Raw genomic sequence first — 14713 nt, 5'->3', positions numbered from 1 at the left:
GCGTCGGAAATCATAAGGTTTCACCCAAAATGCTTCTTCCCCTGATCAAACCTTTCAGCTTCCCCTGTCTGTGGCCAGCTCCACAACTCCCCTCACCCCTGTGGACTGGGGAAAGGAGCTGGACTTCATTCTCTGGGCTGACACTCCCATATTGTGAGCAGACATGGCCATGTTCCTCCTCCCTGTTCCCAGATCACCCCTTTCCTTCACACACAGACCTCTCCCCGTCTCAGCGAATTCCTCTTTCTCCTTCCTCTTTCTCTGACCTCCTTCTCTCATGCTCTCCCTCCTCCTCCTCCTCAGACAGCTAGCTATCTTCTGATTCACATCTTCCTGAGGTGCAGAAAGGTCTAATTATGTATTGGGGTCCAAAGGTTCATTTATTCTAGTTGATGAGTTCCTCCCCTGCACAAAATTCATCAATGCTCCCACTGCCTCAGGGGAACTTTTAAACTAAAACAGATGCTGCAAGGCCCTTACAGCTGGCCCCAGCCTAGCTGTCCAGTCCCATCTCCCCACTCTTCCCACCCTCCTTCTTCTCAACTCTGAACAGGCATAAGTACATACCAACCTCTCACACCCACAAACCTTTGCCTTTCCCAGACCACCCCCTTCCTCCATACACAGACCTCTCCTTGGCTCAGCTAATTCCTATGTGGCCTTCACACTTTAGCTCAGATGTCGCTACCAAAGGAGGCCACCCCTGTTGTCCCCATCATTCCATAGCCGAATTCTGAGTCCCACAAGCACCCTGGGCACATTTCTATCAATAGATTGTTCTGGAATTGTCTCTTTACTTCTTCCTTTTCATTAGACACTGAACTCCTTGAAGGAATGAACTGTTGGTCAGCACCTGTTACTAAGGCATACAGTAGTTACTCAATAAATGTTTGTGGAACAAATGGCTGAATAGGAAACAGAAAGAAAAGGTGATGGAACAGGAAAGAAAAGAGAAAAGAAGAAATAGAAGAGAGGAGGCAGATGAAAGCTAACATTTATTGTGTACTCACCACATGCCAAGTATGTACTAGACCTTTATACTATCATAGAGGTGATAACGATGTCATGCTTGCCTAAGAGCTTCCTTGAATTTAATGTCTACAAAGCTATAACTAGGTGTTACCACATTTTGAGTCCCAGAGGCCAGAGGTACCCAGAAATAAGTTCTAATCAAGAACTGACTCTTCTAAAGAAACAACCAAGAGATTTCTCCAGAAGGTCCCGAGCACAGTACATCAGAAAATCTCCAAATCGAAAGAAACCCCAGACGCCCAATCTTTCACTCAGTACAGGAGACCTTTCCACAGCATGCCAAATAAAGCCATCTAGCCACTTCCTGACACTTGTAGAGGCAGAAGCTTACCCCCTCATAAGGCAGTCCACTCCACCATGAATAGCTCTAACCGAAAACTGCTTCTGCGGATCTGAGGTCACCTGCCTGGGGCTTCCCCCAACTGGTCCCTGGGATGCAGGCAGAGAAGGCCAGTCCAAGTACACCTTCCTGCTTCTGATGCCCCAATGCCCGCCCAGACCTCTGTTAGGAAGGGGACAGAGACCATGGCCTGTGGCTCCATCCCGACTCAGCTGGATCAGCCTGCCCTTCTCCTTCTTCCCAAACAGGCGGCCAATGGAAGACTTGATGCCCTTGCGCTTGGCGCCCTTGTGCAGGGAGTCCTGGCTGCTGCTGTTGCTGCTGCTGGGGTTGCTGCCCTGATCCTCCAAGGCACTACAGGGTGATAGCCAGAAGGGGACAGAATAAGAGGAAACATACTTAAGTGACAGCAGGAAAGATGGAAGTTAGACCTCAGGAAGAACTTCTATTAAGTGTCAGAACTGGGATGGGGGCAAGGGAGACATAGGAACTCCCTTCCCTGATGGTGTTTCAAAGAGAAGTAAGACATTCAGGAAACTGGGACAGGGGAGATGCGGTCCCTGCAGAGGCAGAGGAGGGGAGGAGAGGACCCTGCGGATGGAGAGACTGGAGGTAGGGTCTGCTCCACTTACCTCTTGCCTTCTTCCTGGCTCAGGGCTGGGTGGCCAAGCTTCTCTAGCCGCAGCGTCCTGGGTGAGGAAGGAGGAGAAGTCTCACATTTTATGGTGGCTTTATCCTCTCGGTTCTCTTCCCGAGACACTGGCGACTGAACAGACAGTGGAGCCGTCAGGGGATAGAGGGAGAGATCTCGGGCCTGTCTACCCAGCCCAGAAGAGGTGGAGGAGCGTGGAGAAATGCGGTGGGGAGGCCCTGGGTGCCTCTCTGAGTTCAGACTCAGACTGAAGGGCCCTGGGGGAGGAAGCCGAAAGGAAAGGGCATGGGAGCAGCAAACCCGTTAGTACCTGGGCCATCAGGCAGCACTCACCAGCAGCTTCCTCCTATGCTTTCTTAAGTCACTGGGCTGCAAGAGAGAGGGATGGGTAAGCTTGGACTTACCATCTCCATGCCCTAGAGCCAACCCCAGGGGAGCCCAGTAGTCTTAGGATGAGAAGATAGGATTCAATGCCTCACACAGGCCCAGAAAGAATATCACACCAGAGAGAAAAAAAAAAAAAAAAAAAAAAAAGCTGGCCTAGAAAAACAAGCCAGGGCTTATTTTTCTGGAAGAAAGGAAGAGGTGAGGGCAGTGGGTGAGTTTCTTTAGCAGTCTGGGCTCGTCCAAGGAAGACGGCAAAGAAGATATGACCTAGGCCCTTCTCAAACCCAGGACAGGTTGGTGGCCTGACATGTCGGGGTCTGCACACATCATGGGAAGACGACGGCAGGCCCAGCTGAGAGCACATGAGTCCTACCATCCCTTAAAACCTCCCCCGGTGCAGGGCCCAGTGACGCCAGGCCTGCTCCTCAGCTGCCTCTCACCAGGGTCATGACCCCCATTCGGTCCAGGTCCTGGGCAGCACTGCGGGAGGTGAGCTTAGGTGTAGAGCGGCCGCTGAGTGGTGGGGACGCGCTGGCCAGGGACAGGGCTGTCAGAGAGGTGGGGATGGAACCGCGCTTGCGCAGCTGCTTCAGGTTTAGGGCCTCCATGCTGCCACTGGTCACACGTGTCTCAATCTCCTCCGCCCGGAGCTCCGTGGACTCCTTCTCTTCCTGAATCATCCTGGAAGGGAGGCAAAACCAGACCTCACCATGAGACCCAGCCAGGACCAGGAGGCAGCACGGGCCGATGCCTGCACTCGCCACCGAGGACTGGCAGGCAGGCTTTGTCTGTCCCGCTGGAGCTTAGAAATATGTTTCCTTCTTGTTAGCTTGCCTGCTCCCTCCGTTTAACAAAAGCAGCTGCTGGGGAAGGAGGCAGTTTGGTTAGTGGAACATAAACCATCCTGAAAATCAGAATTCTTGACCTACCCCTAACTACAGGGGTGGCCTTGAGTCAGGTATTTTGCTCTCTGTGCCTCAGTTTCCCAACATATGCAATGTCTGAAGTGGTATAAGTCAGCAGTTTCCAAGTATAGGACTTTTAAATGATGCTGACCCCTGATGGGGTTTTCCCTGTGTCACAGAAAAATGAGAGAAATAATGAAAATGGTGCACGTGTGTGCCTGGGAGGCACTGAGCAACGAGTGCACGCACATACACATGCACACACTCACACATACTCCAGTAAAGATGCCCACTCCCTTTCACAAAGAAGGACTTGCCTTTATTCTGAGTATGTCTTTCTTACTTCAGGAATGTTAAAATGTCCTTTCTTTTGCAAAATGATTGTGATAATAGATAGTCCTTATAATTAATGTTTTACTTTGCAAAATAAAAAGCTAGTGGTCTTATGTTTGTACCTTTCTCTGTGTGTGTGTGTGTGTGTGTGTGTTCTTTGTAACTGGTCTGTGCAATACACTGAACCATTGAACTGGATATCCTGTACAGCTTATAAAGCTCTGATACACTTCAGCTCAGATATTGCCCTGCTGTGTGTCATCAACATTAATAAACTCATTAAAAAGGCACGATAGAATGAAAGTTTTCACAACTTTCCCTGTCACTGTTTCCGTTTGATGCCTCATTAGGGACAGGAAGCATGGTGCAGTGGACCAAGTTCAGACTTGAGTTTGAATCCTGGCTGTGTCACTTCTGTGTGACTTTGGGCAAGTCACTTAACCTCTCTGAGTTTCTGTTCCCTTGTCTGTAAAACAGGGATCATGCTGCCTACCTCAGGGACTGTGATAAGATAGACAGTGACATTTACAAAGCTCTCACCCTGAGCTGGCCTCAGTAAGCAGGAGCTACACTCTTAGTGGTTATGATCAGCTGCAGGGTTGCAGGAACACAGCGTGCATCCTCCTGAGCCCAGCCACATCGCAAGCCCTGAGAGGGAAGGTGAAGCCTGAGAAGTCCACTGAGGCCCTGCTCCTCTCACTCCAGCACTGGGCCAGCGGGCCTGATGACCCACAGAGGGTCCCTGAATTGTGGTATTCTAAGTTGCAGGTGTAAGAGGTGAGCAAACCCATATAGGATTTTTCCAACACAAAGGGCCCCCCTGCCCTTCGAGGCACTCCCCAAGCCCTCCAGCTATGCCCTAACCTGATTTCCTCATTGATGGCATCCAGCTGCTCCTGCAGCATCATGGCCAGGGTCTGGGCATCTGAGTGGCCGCTGGGGGAGACAACGTCCGCAGAGCCCACCAGACCCCCTGGCTCATCCTCATCTGCGTCGGAGATCTCAGGGTCACTGTCAAAGGCAGGGGCGGCTGCCGGGGCCAGCATCCCAGGCAACGGAGAAGTCTCCCAGTCCTTAGCAAAGGAGGAGGGTAAAGGAGTCGTAATAAGACACCCAGATAACTGCAGAGCAGGACCCTCCCTACCTCTACCCAGCAGCACTGGCATCTCCTGGGAGCTTGTTGGAAATGCAGAATCTCAGGCCATACCACCAGACCTACCAATTCAACTTCTGCATTTTAACAAGACCCCTGGGTGGTTTTTTTGTTTTTGTTTTTGTTTGTCTGTTTCTTGAGATGGAGTCTTGCTCTATCACCCAGGCTGGAGTGCAGTTTCGCGATCTCGATCTCGGCTCACTGCAACCTCCGCCTCCCGGGTTCAAGCAATTCTCCTGCCTCAAACTCCTGAGTAGCTGGGATTACAGGCACATGCCACCATGCTACCACGCCCAGCTAATTTTTTGTGTTTTAGTAGAGATGGGGTTTCACCATGTTGCCCAAGTTGGTCACGAACTCCTGAGCTCAGGCACTCTGCCCACCTCGGCCTCCCAAAGTGCTTGGATTACAGGCGTGAGCCACCACGCCCGGCTGACCCCTGGGTGATTTGTTTGCACATTATATTCTAAGAAATACTGCTCCTGGCCGGGCGCAGTGGCTCAAGCCTGTAATCCCAGCACTTTGGGAGGCCGAGATGGGCGGATCATGAGGTCAGGAGATCGAGACCATCCTGGCGAACACGGTGAAACCCCATCTCTACTAAAAGATACAAAAAACTAGCCAGGTGAGGTGGCAGGCGCCTGTAGTCCCAGCTACTTGGGAGGCTGAGGCAGGAGAATGGTGTAAACCCGAGAGGCGGAGCTTGCAGTGAGCTGAGATCCGGCCACTGCACTCCAGCCTGGGCGCGTCTCAAAAAAAAAGAAAAAAGAAATACTGCTCTAACTGTTAAGAAGAGAGTCCAGACACAGACTGCTTTGGTGTGCATCTTAGCTCCACCAAATACTAGTTGTGCAACCACAGGAAAATTGTTTAACCTCTCTGTACCTCAGTTTCTTCATTTGTAAAATGGGGATGGTAAGGTACTTACCTTATAGATAGCTGTGAGGATCAAATGAGGAAAATACATGTAAAGCCCTTAGCACAGTGCCTGGCACAAAGCAAGCACTATATAAAAGCTATCACTTTCCATTCACACAAACTCAAAGGCTGACTACACTTAGGGAGCCAGAAAGGCCAAGCAGGCCTGACTAGACATTCTGCAGAGTTTCAGCTCATCATAGGACAGTCCGGCCAACCCCGAGAGGTGCCAGCTTCTCTGAAATCATCCTACACACCTATCCAGCGGGCAAAGGCCCAGAAGAGGGGAGGGCAGAGAACTGGGCTGGGAGAGCCAGAAGAGCAGAGAAGGAAGAAAGGGAGCCAGGGACAGAAAGGTACTCTAACACCCATCCTCTATGACCCAAGCCTCCTAGCTCCCCCTCAAGGCTCCTGCAGCCTCTCAGCTCCTGGACAGCTGCTATGTTCTTATAAACAGAAAGAGTAAAGAAGTCAGGGGAGAAAGAAAAAGAGGCGCCTTCAGATTGTGACTCCCCCATCAGACTAGGAGTTTCTTAAGAGCAGAATGAATCTTCCCCTGAGACTAAGAATTCCCTCTTTCTCCATCTATATCTTCTAATGCCCCAGTGCTCTAAATGATATTTAGAGGACCTGGACTCAGGACAGAACATGACGAATAATTGCACTTTCCCAAAAGATCGAACTCGGCATTTTTCTGCCCCATATCTTCCCTCATTCTCCCCTAATCTCCCTAGGCAGACTCAGACAGCATGAACGCACAGCTGCTTCTTGGAAAACTCCAGGTGCCATCCCAAGGGCCAGTTAACCTGTCATCCCTCCCTCATCTCCCCCATGAACCACAGCTTTTGTTCCAGAAAGTTTGCCAATTCCATCTTACCCATGAAGCATCCCCCCGGCCCCCACGCCCGACCACCAGATACACACGCCTGCACGCCCAGGCACACGCACACACACTTCAGTGGGGCCTCAGGGACTGTTGGCTGCCTGCCAGCCCCCACCTCTTGCCCACCAGGAGGCCAAGGCAAGGGGGGGGCACAGCTGTTGCAGCTGACGATGGCCTCAACCCCAGGGCTGCAGCTGTCGTTGACACAGGGGAGGGAAGGGGAAGGATTTGCCCCACACACCAGCCGTCTGCGTAACTGGAGCCAGGCACGCGGCCGAATTGACCCCAAACTCCCTGAGGAGATCCCTCCACCCCCTCACCTTGGCAGACTCTTCCCTCAATGCCGAGTAGCGGCGATGCACGCCTGGGGGTGCGTGTGTGGTTGTGCCCAGGGAGAACCGCACGTCTGCTGCACTGCCCATGTGCGACCTTGAGCGGTGATGGGGGAGAGAAAAGACAGGCGCTGAGGACTGAGAGCCCCAGCTCACACCCAGTGGGCCCAAAGAGTCAAGGGATCTTCAGCTCAGAGAAGAGACGTCTTAGCAGAACACGGAGCTGTCATAAATGTCTGAAAGGCTGCCGTGTAAGCAAAAGAGTAGACGTATGCCCTGGTGCTCCGGGGGTCAGAATGAGCCAGGGGAGAAAGTTCCAGAGAGTGGCTTTCCATTTGGCATAAGAAAGATCTTCTAATGGCAAGGGTTGGCTTATGATGTAACTGGTGGCTTTTAAAAAGTTGAGCTCCCCATCAAAGAGGTATTCGAGCAGAGGCTCTCTGGCCATCTGAAACACATGGCGCAGGAGGGCTCCAGGCACTGGGAGAGGTTGGAAGGGATGATGTCTACAGGTCCTTTTCACTCTGAGGGTGTTTGTTTTTTGGTCTTCTATCCAGCACTTTTCCTTGGGTCTCCCCATAATCTGGACCAAGTCCCTGGTTAAAATTCAAGCCAGGCATACCCTTATGCCTAGGAATCTTTAGGAGGCCTTGACACTGTCAGAAACACAAGCTAGAGAAAATACTTTGACTGCCCCAAGAGTCTATTCCAACCCTGAGATTTTAGAACCCAAGCAACAATCCCCTGGAATATCTGAAAGCCTCCCCAGTGATACTTCTTCCCTGTGCCTTTCTACTTGGAACCCTTGAGGGAGTCCAGAATGAAGGGACACAGTGTCTATACAGACTATATGAGGTCGCTGGATGGAGAGGGAAGTTCCCGCATATTCCCCTTTTCTCCCTGCAACTCAGCCCCAATTCCATGATGTACCCAATGATTCTATAGTCGAACCCAAGCATTCCCAACCATTAAAAAAAAAGCCAAGCAGTGGCAAATGGCTTGGTGTACTGTTGGCCATATTTTACTAATTGAGGGGTTGTCTCTTCTGGTCAGGATGGGAGAAGTAGGAGAAATCCCAACTACTGTTACCTGTCTCCATCCTCTGCTTCTCTTCATAGCCATATACAATAATTCCTGGTGAACATGGAGATGGTACTTAAAGTCTCTCCCAACCCAGACACCCACAGGCTTCTCTTCTTCAAGCTCAACATCCCCTTCCCTATTTCAAGCACTGCCCCTCCACACACATCCATATGCATATTTCCATTAACCTTTCTTCACGGTAGTTCATCCCATTTCCCTGATAGAGCAAGCACATGATCAAAGGGAACGGCAAGGGTTCTGATCTAAGAGACTTTGGTTTGGAGAGAAAACAGCCAAGAGCCATGAACCTTGAGTGGCACCATCCACTTCAGTCTCCTCTGTCTTCACCCCACCTCTCTGGCCTGGGTACTGAGGACAGGCTCGAGGTCTGAGTTCAATACCCATTGCTCCACAAAATGTGGGGGAAAATCCAGAGGTTCCCTAAACATGGGCCTAATTCAAGCATTAGGAGGTAAGCTCCCTCTCTTACAATGGTTTCAAGAAAAGGGATGCCAAGACCGTAGGATCGCCACGGCATCTCAACTTCCAGTAAGGAAGTTTCTGATGCTTCATTCCAATCTCTCCTGCTGCCTTTCTGCCTGCTGCCTGAACTTGGGTGGTCCTTGACTCTCAAGAGAACTGGAATGAGTGGCCCTCCCTACCAGTGGGCCTTGTGGGACAGGGCTAAGCAAGGGATGTGCAGGCCTCTCTCAGGGGTGTGCCCTCTGTCAAGGAAGCAGAAACCATGGCCTATGTCCTACCACAGCGGGGACAGAGCACTGACTGTCTGATGACTCGCCTCTCAGCAGCCCTCGGAGGACAGGTGTTCCCTCCCAAACTGCCCAAGTAAGCTGGGTGACTTTGACCAAGTTCTCTGAGCCTCAGTGTCCCACCCTGAACAGGAGGAGGACCCTGAGGTCCTGGGCAGTCTTTTGTTGGAAGGAAGTCTCCTTCCGCAGGGTCCGATAGGACCCCATCCTGGCATGCCCAACCTCCGGCGCTGCAGTACCTGGAGTGCACGCCATCCACAAACGGGCCCCCTCGGCCCTTCAGCTGGTCCACCTCTTGGCGCAGCTTCTCAATCTCTTCAGACAGGCGGCCCTGTGCCAGCAGACCCAGGGTGGGGGTGGGGGCCAGGGAGGGGAAGAGAGGGAGGGCGGGAGTCAGAGAGGGACAAAGAAGACAGCAGAGTTGGGGAGATGCTGAAGAATGTATTGCAAAGTCCAAAGCCAGGGGCCCCAAGCCAGGCCCACAGATGACACCAAAAGAGAAGAGGTCCAACCGGAGAGTGACTGGAAGGATGGGCAGAGGGGCAGGGCCAGGAAGGGGTCTGTCTGGGGAGAGCTCTACTAGCCTAGGCCTCCTGACGCCTCACTACTGCACAAACGCACAGCAGATGAGGCTGGGCAGCAAGAGGGCCCCAGCGCCCTCTCAGACCTCACAGACACTGCCAAAGCCAGGACAGAGGCAAATCCTCCTAGAATCACCAGGCTCTGGCTGCACCAGGGTTTGAAGCTCCCTCCAAATCCTGCGGTGGAGCCCCTCACTGGGCCCTGCCTCTCTGCTGTCCACCTCTGCCCTAAGCTTCTGGCCTCAGTTTCTTCTTTACCTGTGGGCAGTGATGCATCTACTATGATGGGCTCTAATAAGAAATCACGGAATAACGTATGTAGTGCACTAACATAGGCACTAACACTGCCGGATATCAGAGCAGCAGTGTTAAAAGCAGGGTGTCCTTTCCTCCCTGCAACCCGGCCCTCCCAGGCTGGGCAGGGCTGGCCTCAGCCGGGTACCTTGTGGTGGTGCTGCTCCTCAATCTGCCGCTGGGAGCTCTCCAACTCCTGGATCAACGTGTTCTGGGGGAGAGCAGCCGTGAGCCAGGCCCCTGCCTTCCTCTCCCAATCCAGACCTGAGCCTCCGGGTGTGCAGTCTCAGTCCCTCCTCTCCAGGCTGGCTACCCACCCCAGTGAGATCCTGCCTGCGCCCATCGCAGTCCCGCCTCCCCCCATCCCCCGCCACACCCAGCACTAACCTCTCACATCCCAACCCCGCCCCTCCAGGCACCTTCTCCTCCAGGGCTGCCATGCGCTCCTTCAGGTGGAGCTGTAGACGCTCGTTGGACTCGCTGAGCAGCCGGTCCACTGTGTCCGACAGCCGCTTGTTGTGGTCCTCGTTCATCTTTTCCCGCTGGCGCACCTGCACAGCCACCTGCCTCGCACCAGGCCACCCTCCCAGGGAGGACCACCTTCTCCCACTGGGGTTCGACTCCCTCCCCTGTCCTCTTCTCATCCTCTGGCAGCCCCTCTCTCCACTCTCCTGACCACCTCCCCCCTCACCTGCCAGCCTCCTCCCACTCTCTGTGACTGTGTCCCTGGCCAGGCCCTTCCTCCATGCCCCTTCCACAGACCGCCCTGGGAGCCTGTCCTGGGGGAAGGAGGGGACCTGAGGGCCCAGCCGGGTGCCCTCACCCGTGCCAGCTCCTGGTTCTTCTCCTCCAGCTGTCCCTCCAGCTGCCGCAGGTGCTCCTCAATGTTGCCATGTCGTTCTTCAGCCTAGGGGCAGGGATGGGTCGGTGCAGCCCGCAGATCTCTGTTCCTCCTGCTCAGGCCCCATCCCATATCCCCTGCACCCTGGTGCCAGGGTGGCCCTGGGGATCATGGCCCCCGGTATCAATGAAGTTCAGCCTCCACTTATCAACTTGGAGCAGGACCACCATCCCCATTGCCTTTCTTCCCAGGTACTTCAATACCTGCCAGGTCTCCCCTGCCTCCTCCTCACTCAGGCCTAGCCCTAAAACATCCTGGAGCTAGCAGTTCAAGAGACTGTAAATAATCCCCATGCTTCCAGAAAAAGCTCCACTTGAAAGCATGACCTACCATAAACCTCTATGCCTCCAGATGGATAGAACCACACTGAAGAGCATGGACTCGTGCCACACTGCCTGGGTTCAAATCCTGGCTCCCTCTTACCATCTGTGTGACCTTGCGCAAGTTACCAAACCTCTATGTGCCTTCGTTTCCACATCTGTAAAATGTGGGTAATAATAGCACCCAAGCCCACTGGACCATCACGAAGACTAAATGAAATAATCCAAGGCGAACACTGAGAACATAGTAAGCACTCAACAAATGTTAGCCTTGCATGGTTACAGCTCTGCTGTTAAACCAGCCCAGGTGTAGTAATCTCCCTTTCCAGTTATGGGTGTCCAGAGATGGAGACCCTACTGTCTCTGCTGGCAAGATATTCTAGAGAGCCACATCTCTTACAGTCAGGAAATCCTTCTTTAAACTCCTCCTGCGATGACTCACTTGACTGTATTAATCATTTCAGCCCAGGCCTTCATGTCAGCTTTGGGAGATACTAAAGCTGACTGCTAAGCAGCCCACACATAACATCCTCTGCTGTGATTTCGACCCAATCCTTCGTTCCTCGAGGCTGGAAAGACCTCCAAGACCATCCCGTCTAACTCCACCATAGTGGTAAGGACACTGAGGCCCAGTTAAGGGAGGGGATGACTTTTCCCAGGTCGCAGAGACAGTCAGTGGCAGAAGCAGTCTTGGTCCTGGGTCTGCTGGGACACAGCCAGGCTGCGGGTTCCGTCCTCGAAGCAGCTGAGCTGCACACTGGCTGGCCAACCTCTCCCTTCTGAGCACTGTGCCTGGTGCTTCCTAAACACCGGTTTCCTTCTCGCCACAGGTTCGAAGATCCCATATGAGACTAACCAGCTGAAAACACTCCTAAATTATTTTGATTAACCCCTGCATGTCTACATCCATGCATTTACCTGACTCTTCCGGCACCTATTATGTTTTCAGTCAGCATACCTCTCAGGAATTACTACTTCATGAAGTATCCATTAAATAAAATCATATTATCTTTTCTTCATCCTAAAACTGCAGGCTTCAAACAACCAGGAGCAGTCCCTAGATCTAGAAGCTTCAATTTGGCAATGAAAGATGTACTCAACCTAACTCTCACCCCTTTCCCCTTCAGGGATATATATACCACATCTCTTCTAGGGTTTCATCCTTCCAGAGATGAAATTCCTAATCTTTCTACTCCAGCCCCAAGTGAAAGAAAGTATTCACCACAACGGTGTAGAGGTTTTAAAAAAAAAAAAACACTTTGCATCAACATAGTTTCTTCTCCTTCAAGTACTTTTATACCCCTTCTTATGAGATTGTCACATCCCTGCAGGGTGATGAGGACAGGGATTACTCTTCCAACTGACAAGCACAAGGCAGTGTGCTCCCTGGAATCACACGGCGGGAAGCAGTTTTCTGGCTCCTGGCCCAGTGCGCCTCCTGCGCACTCCCTTCCCTGCCTGGCTCCCTGAGAGCTCAGAACATGGAGGACAGAGGCAGATCCCAGGCCCCTGGCCCACTTGCCTTGGTGAGGGCTGCAATTCTCTGGGCCAGCTCAGCCTCCACCTCTGGCAGCGTCTCTGCCTTGCGCATCGTCTGCTGCAGCTTCTGCTCTGCCACCTCCAGCAGCTCCTGCAGGTGTCGGGCCTTCTCCTCACACTAGCAATGTGGGGGCGGTGAAGTGATTCAAAAGGGAGCTCTGAAGCCCCCACCCCCACCCCAGCCTCAGCAGAGAGCAGATGACAGGTCAGAAGCAGCAAGGGACAATCTTGGTTGTTGGCTGCCCGAGATGCCTGACTTCCCCTTTCAAAGGGTGACCTGCAGGACCCCAGGGGCTCCTCAGCTACCACCAGTAGGTTCACGAGGACACCTCCAGGGCTAAGTACAATGCCTATGCCCACCACACCCCGAGGAGGTACCTGGCGGTGCAGGGACTCCTTGTTGGCCAACTCATTCTCCAGCTTGTCATTGAGGTCATGGATGGATGTTGCCTCACGCTGAGCAGCCAGGTAGCGCTTCTCCAGTGTAGTAATCCGCTCTTCCATGTCCTCCTTCTGGGCCAGAGCCTGGGAGAAGACGGGAAGAGAGGGACGGTCACCAGCCTTTCCCTGCCCCTGTCTATGCCTCCCCACCCATACCTGGCTGACTGGAACCCATTAAGGGGCATGAGCTACACTCCCCTGTCAGTTTCTGGCCTTGGCCCACCCTTTCCATGACTGCGCCCCACAATGGAGCAAGGCCAAGTAGGCAGGTGTTCAGTCTCATGCCCCAGAGCCCTTGCCTGGCTCTCCCTCCACACCCTCCACAATGAGGTCATGGAGCAGGCTTTCGCCCTCACACACCTCCCGGAGGTCCCGCTGATGCTTGCTGCTCAGCTCCTCCGACTTGATGAGGTCCCGGCGGGCCGTGCCCAGGTCCTCCTCGAGTTCAGTCACGGTTGCTGTCAGGGTGACCAGTCGCTCCCGGGCCTGGCTCAACTCAAAGTTCTGCTTCTCCAGGAGCTCCTGCAGCTCCTCCACCCGGCCCGCATCCTCCTCCAGGGATAGGGACAGAGAGCTCTGTGAGTCACAGGAGCATCCCACCCACCCCACTCCCCTATCCCAGGGGATGGGAGGAGGAACAGCACACCCAGAGCAGGTCACAGCTCTGTCCCCAACATCACAGCACTCCTCTGGCTACAACTGCCTCCCTCTGGGCCCCAGAAGGTCACTCCTGACAATGACCAAACACATTGCTATCCTGTGTCTCTCTTGAAAAACAAGTTTCTAGTTTTATCTGTTATGCCAGCCTCTTGTAACCCAGAAAGGGGCATGACTGGGGAAACAAAGGCTCAGAGAGAGAAGGAATCTTGCCTGATGCTGCCACACAAGTCAAATGTCACACAAAAATACTAACACAAGTCACACAAATCTACTAACAACTCAAGTAGATTCAAGCATACAATGTGCCCAGCATGTGTTGGGCACTAAAATAAAAATCTACAGATTTCATTGCAAACAGGGTAGGGAGAAGAAGAAAGGAGAAGGGGAAATATTGGAGAAAGCCCCAAATTTAATTCAAGCAGTTGGTCTACTGAACTAAGGCAGGGCGGGGCCTCCAACCTCCCACCTTGGGGAACACATGATCCCGGCCACACAGTTCCCCATGACCTACCTTCCACAGGCGTTTTGGCCCCAGCTCCACAGTCCCCTCCTCTTCTGCCGCTCCATCCAGCACCCCTGCCCCCTGCTGCAGGGCAGACACCTGTAGGGCACAGGTCCCAGGGCAATGAGTCAAAGAGAAGAGAACCTCCCATACATTCCAGACCCTTCCAAAGCCCCTGATTTAGTTAAAAAGTGTCTCCTATAAAGAGGTGCTGAGCCTAGCCTTGCCTAGCAGCTTCCAGCCATGGCAGGGAGAAATCCGATGAGAAACAGAATAGGGCACAGGGGTGAACCAGCCTGGACTTCCAGGAGCTGCAGAGAGTGAGCAGGCAGCTTACCTGCTGGTGGGCACCTGCCAGCTGCTCCTCCAAGGTGGTGACTCGCTCCAGCGCTGCCCGGAGCCGCTCTCGCACCTGCTCGAGGTAAGGGGAGATGGAGGAAGAAAGGGGGACCCCACTTGAGTCAGGCTGGAAGAGCCTGGGCTTGGTCTACCATCACCGAGCACAAGGGCAGTGAAGGGCCTACTAAGAAGCACATTTGCAGGAGGGAGCCTAAAAGGAGGACCTTGAAGTTAAGACAATGTTTGGAGGGAGCCAGTATTCCCTAAATACCAGCCACAGAAATCTCAGAGAAGGGATACATGGGAGGCTCCAGGGCAGCCTAGCTGGATGTGGGGGCTGGCAGGCAG

At 53.1% G+C, this 14713-nt stretch overlaps 1 protein-coding gene across 14 annotated transcripts in view; it reads right to left on the bottom strand.

Moving 5' to 3' along the window:
• Positions 1–14713, bottom strand: part of LOC105484759 (PTPRF interacting protein alpha 4) — a 52729-nt gene that overhangs the window by 20107 nt on the left and 17909 nt on the right. For 8 of the 14 annotated variants that reach the window (XR_989200.3, XR_011612859.1, XR_011612860.1 and 5 more), the window contains exons 5-19: positions 14364–14438; positions 14036–14125; positions 13225–13416; positions 12802–12948; positions 12407–12541; positions 10487–10570; positions 10083–10214; positions 9812–9874; positions 9028–9119; positions 6924–7032; positions 4514–4722; positions 2852–3092; positions 2358–2393; positions 2005–2138; positions 1557–1726 (exon numbers count right to left, since the gene is read on the bottom strand). Coding sequence is in view for 5 of the 14 variants with exons in the window: in XM_011746686.3 (XP_011744988.1) it covers positions 1557–1726; positions 2005–2138; positions 2358–2393; positions 2852–3092; positions 4514–4722; positions 6924–7032; positions 9028–9119; positions 9812–9874; positions 10083–10214; positions 10487–10570; positions 12407–12541; positions 12802–12948; positions 13225–13416; positions 14036–14125; positions 14364–14438 (1909 nt within the window). In the remaining 9 variants the exon portion in view is untranslated. The remainder of the gene's footprint in view (positions 1–1556; positions 1727–2004; positions 2139–2357; positions 2394–2851; positions 3093–4513; positions 4723–6923; positions 7033–9027; positions 9120–9811; positions 9875–10082; positions 10215–10486; positions 10571–12406; positions 12542–12801; positions 12949–13224; positions 13417–14035; positions 14126–14363; positions 14439–14713) is intronic. The other 6 variants (XR_989203.3, XM_011746690.3, XR_011612862.1 and 3 more) reach the window with 3 other exon arrangements.

This window comes from Macaca nemestrina, chromosome 1 (genome assembly GCF_043159975.1).
Source record: "Macaca nemestrina isolate mMacNem1 chromosome 1, mMacNem.hap1, whole genome shotgun sequence".
NCBI classification, from domain to species: Eukaryota; Metazoa; Chordata; class Mammalia; order Primates; family Cercopithecidae; genus Macaca; species Macaca nemestrina.
The sequence above is the reverse complement of the archived record's forward strand: the minus strand, read 5'-3'. Positions and strand labels throughout refer to the sequence as shown.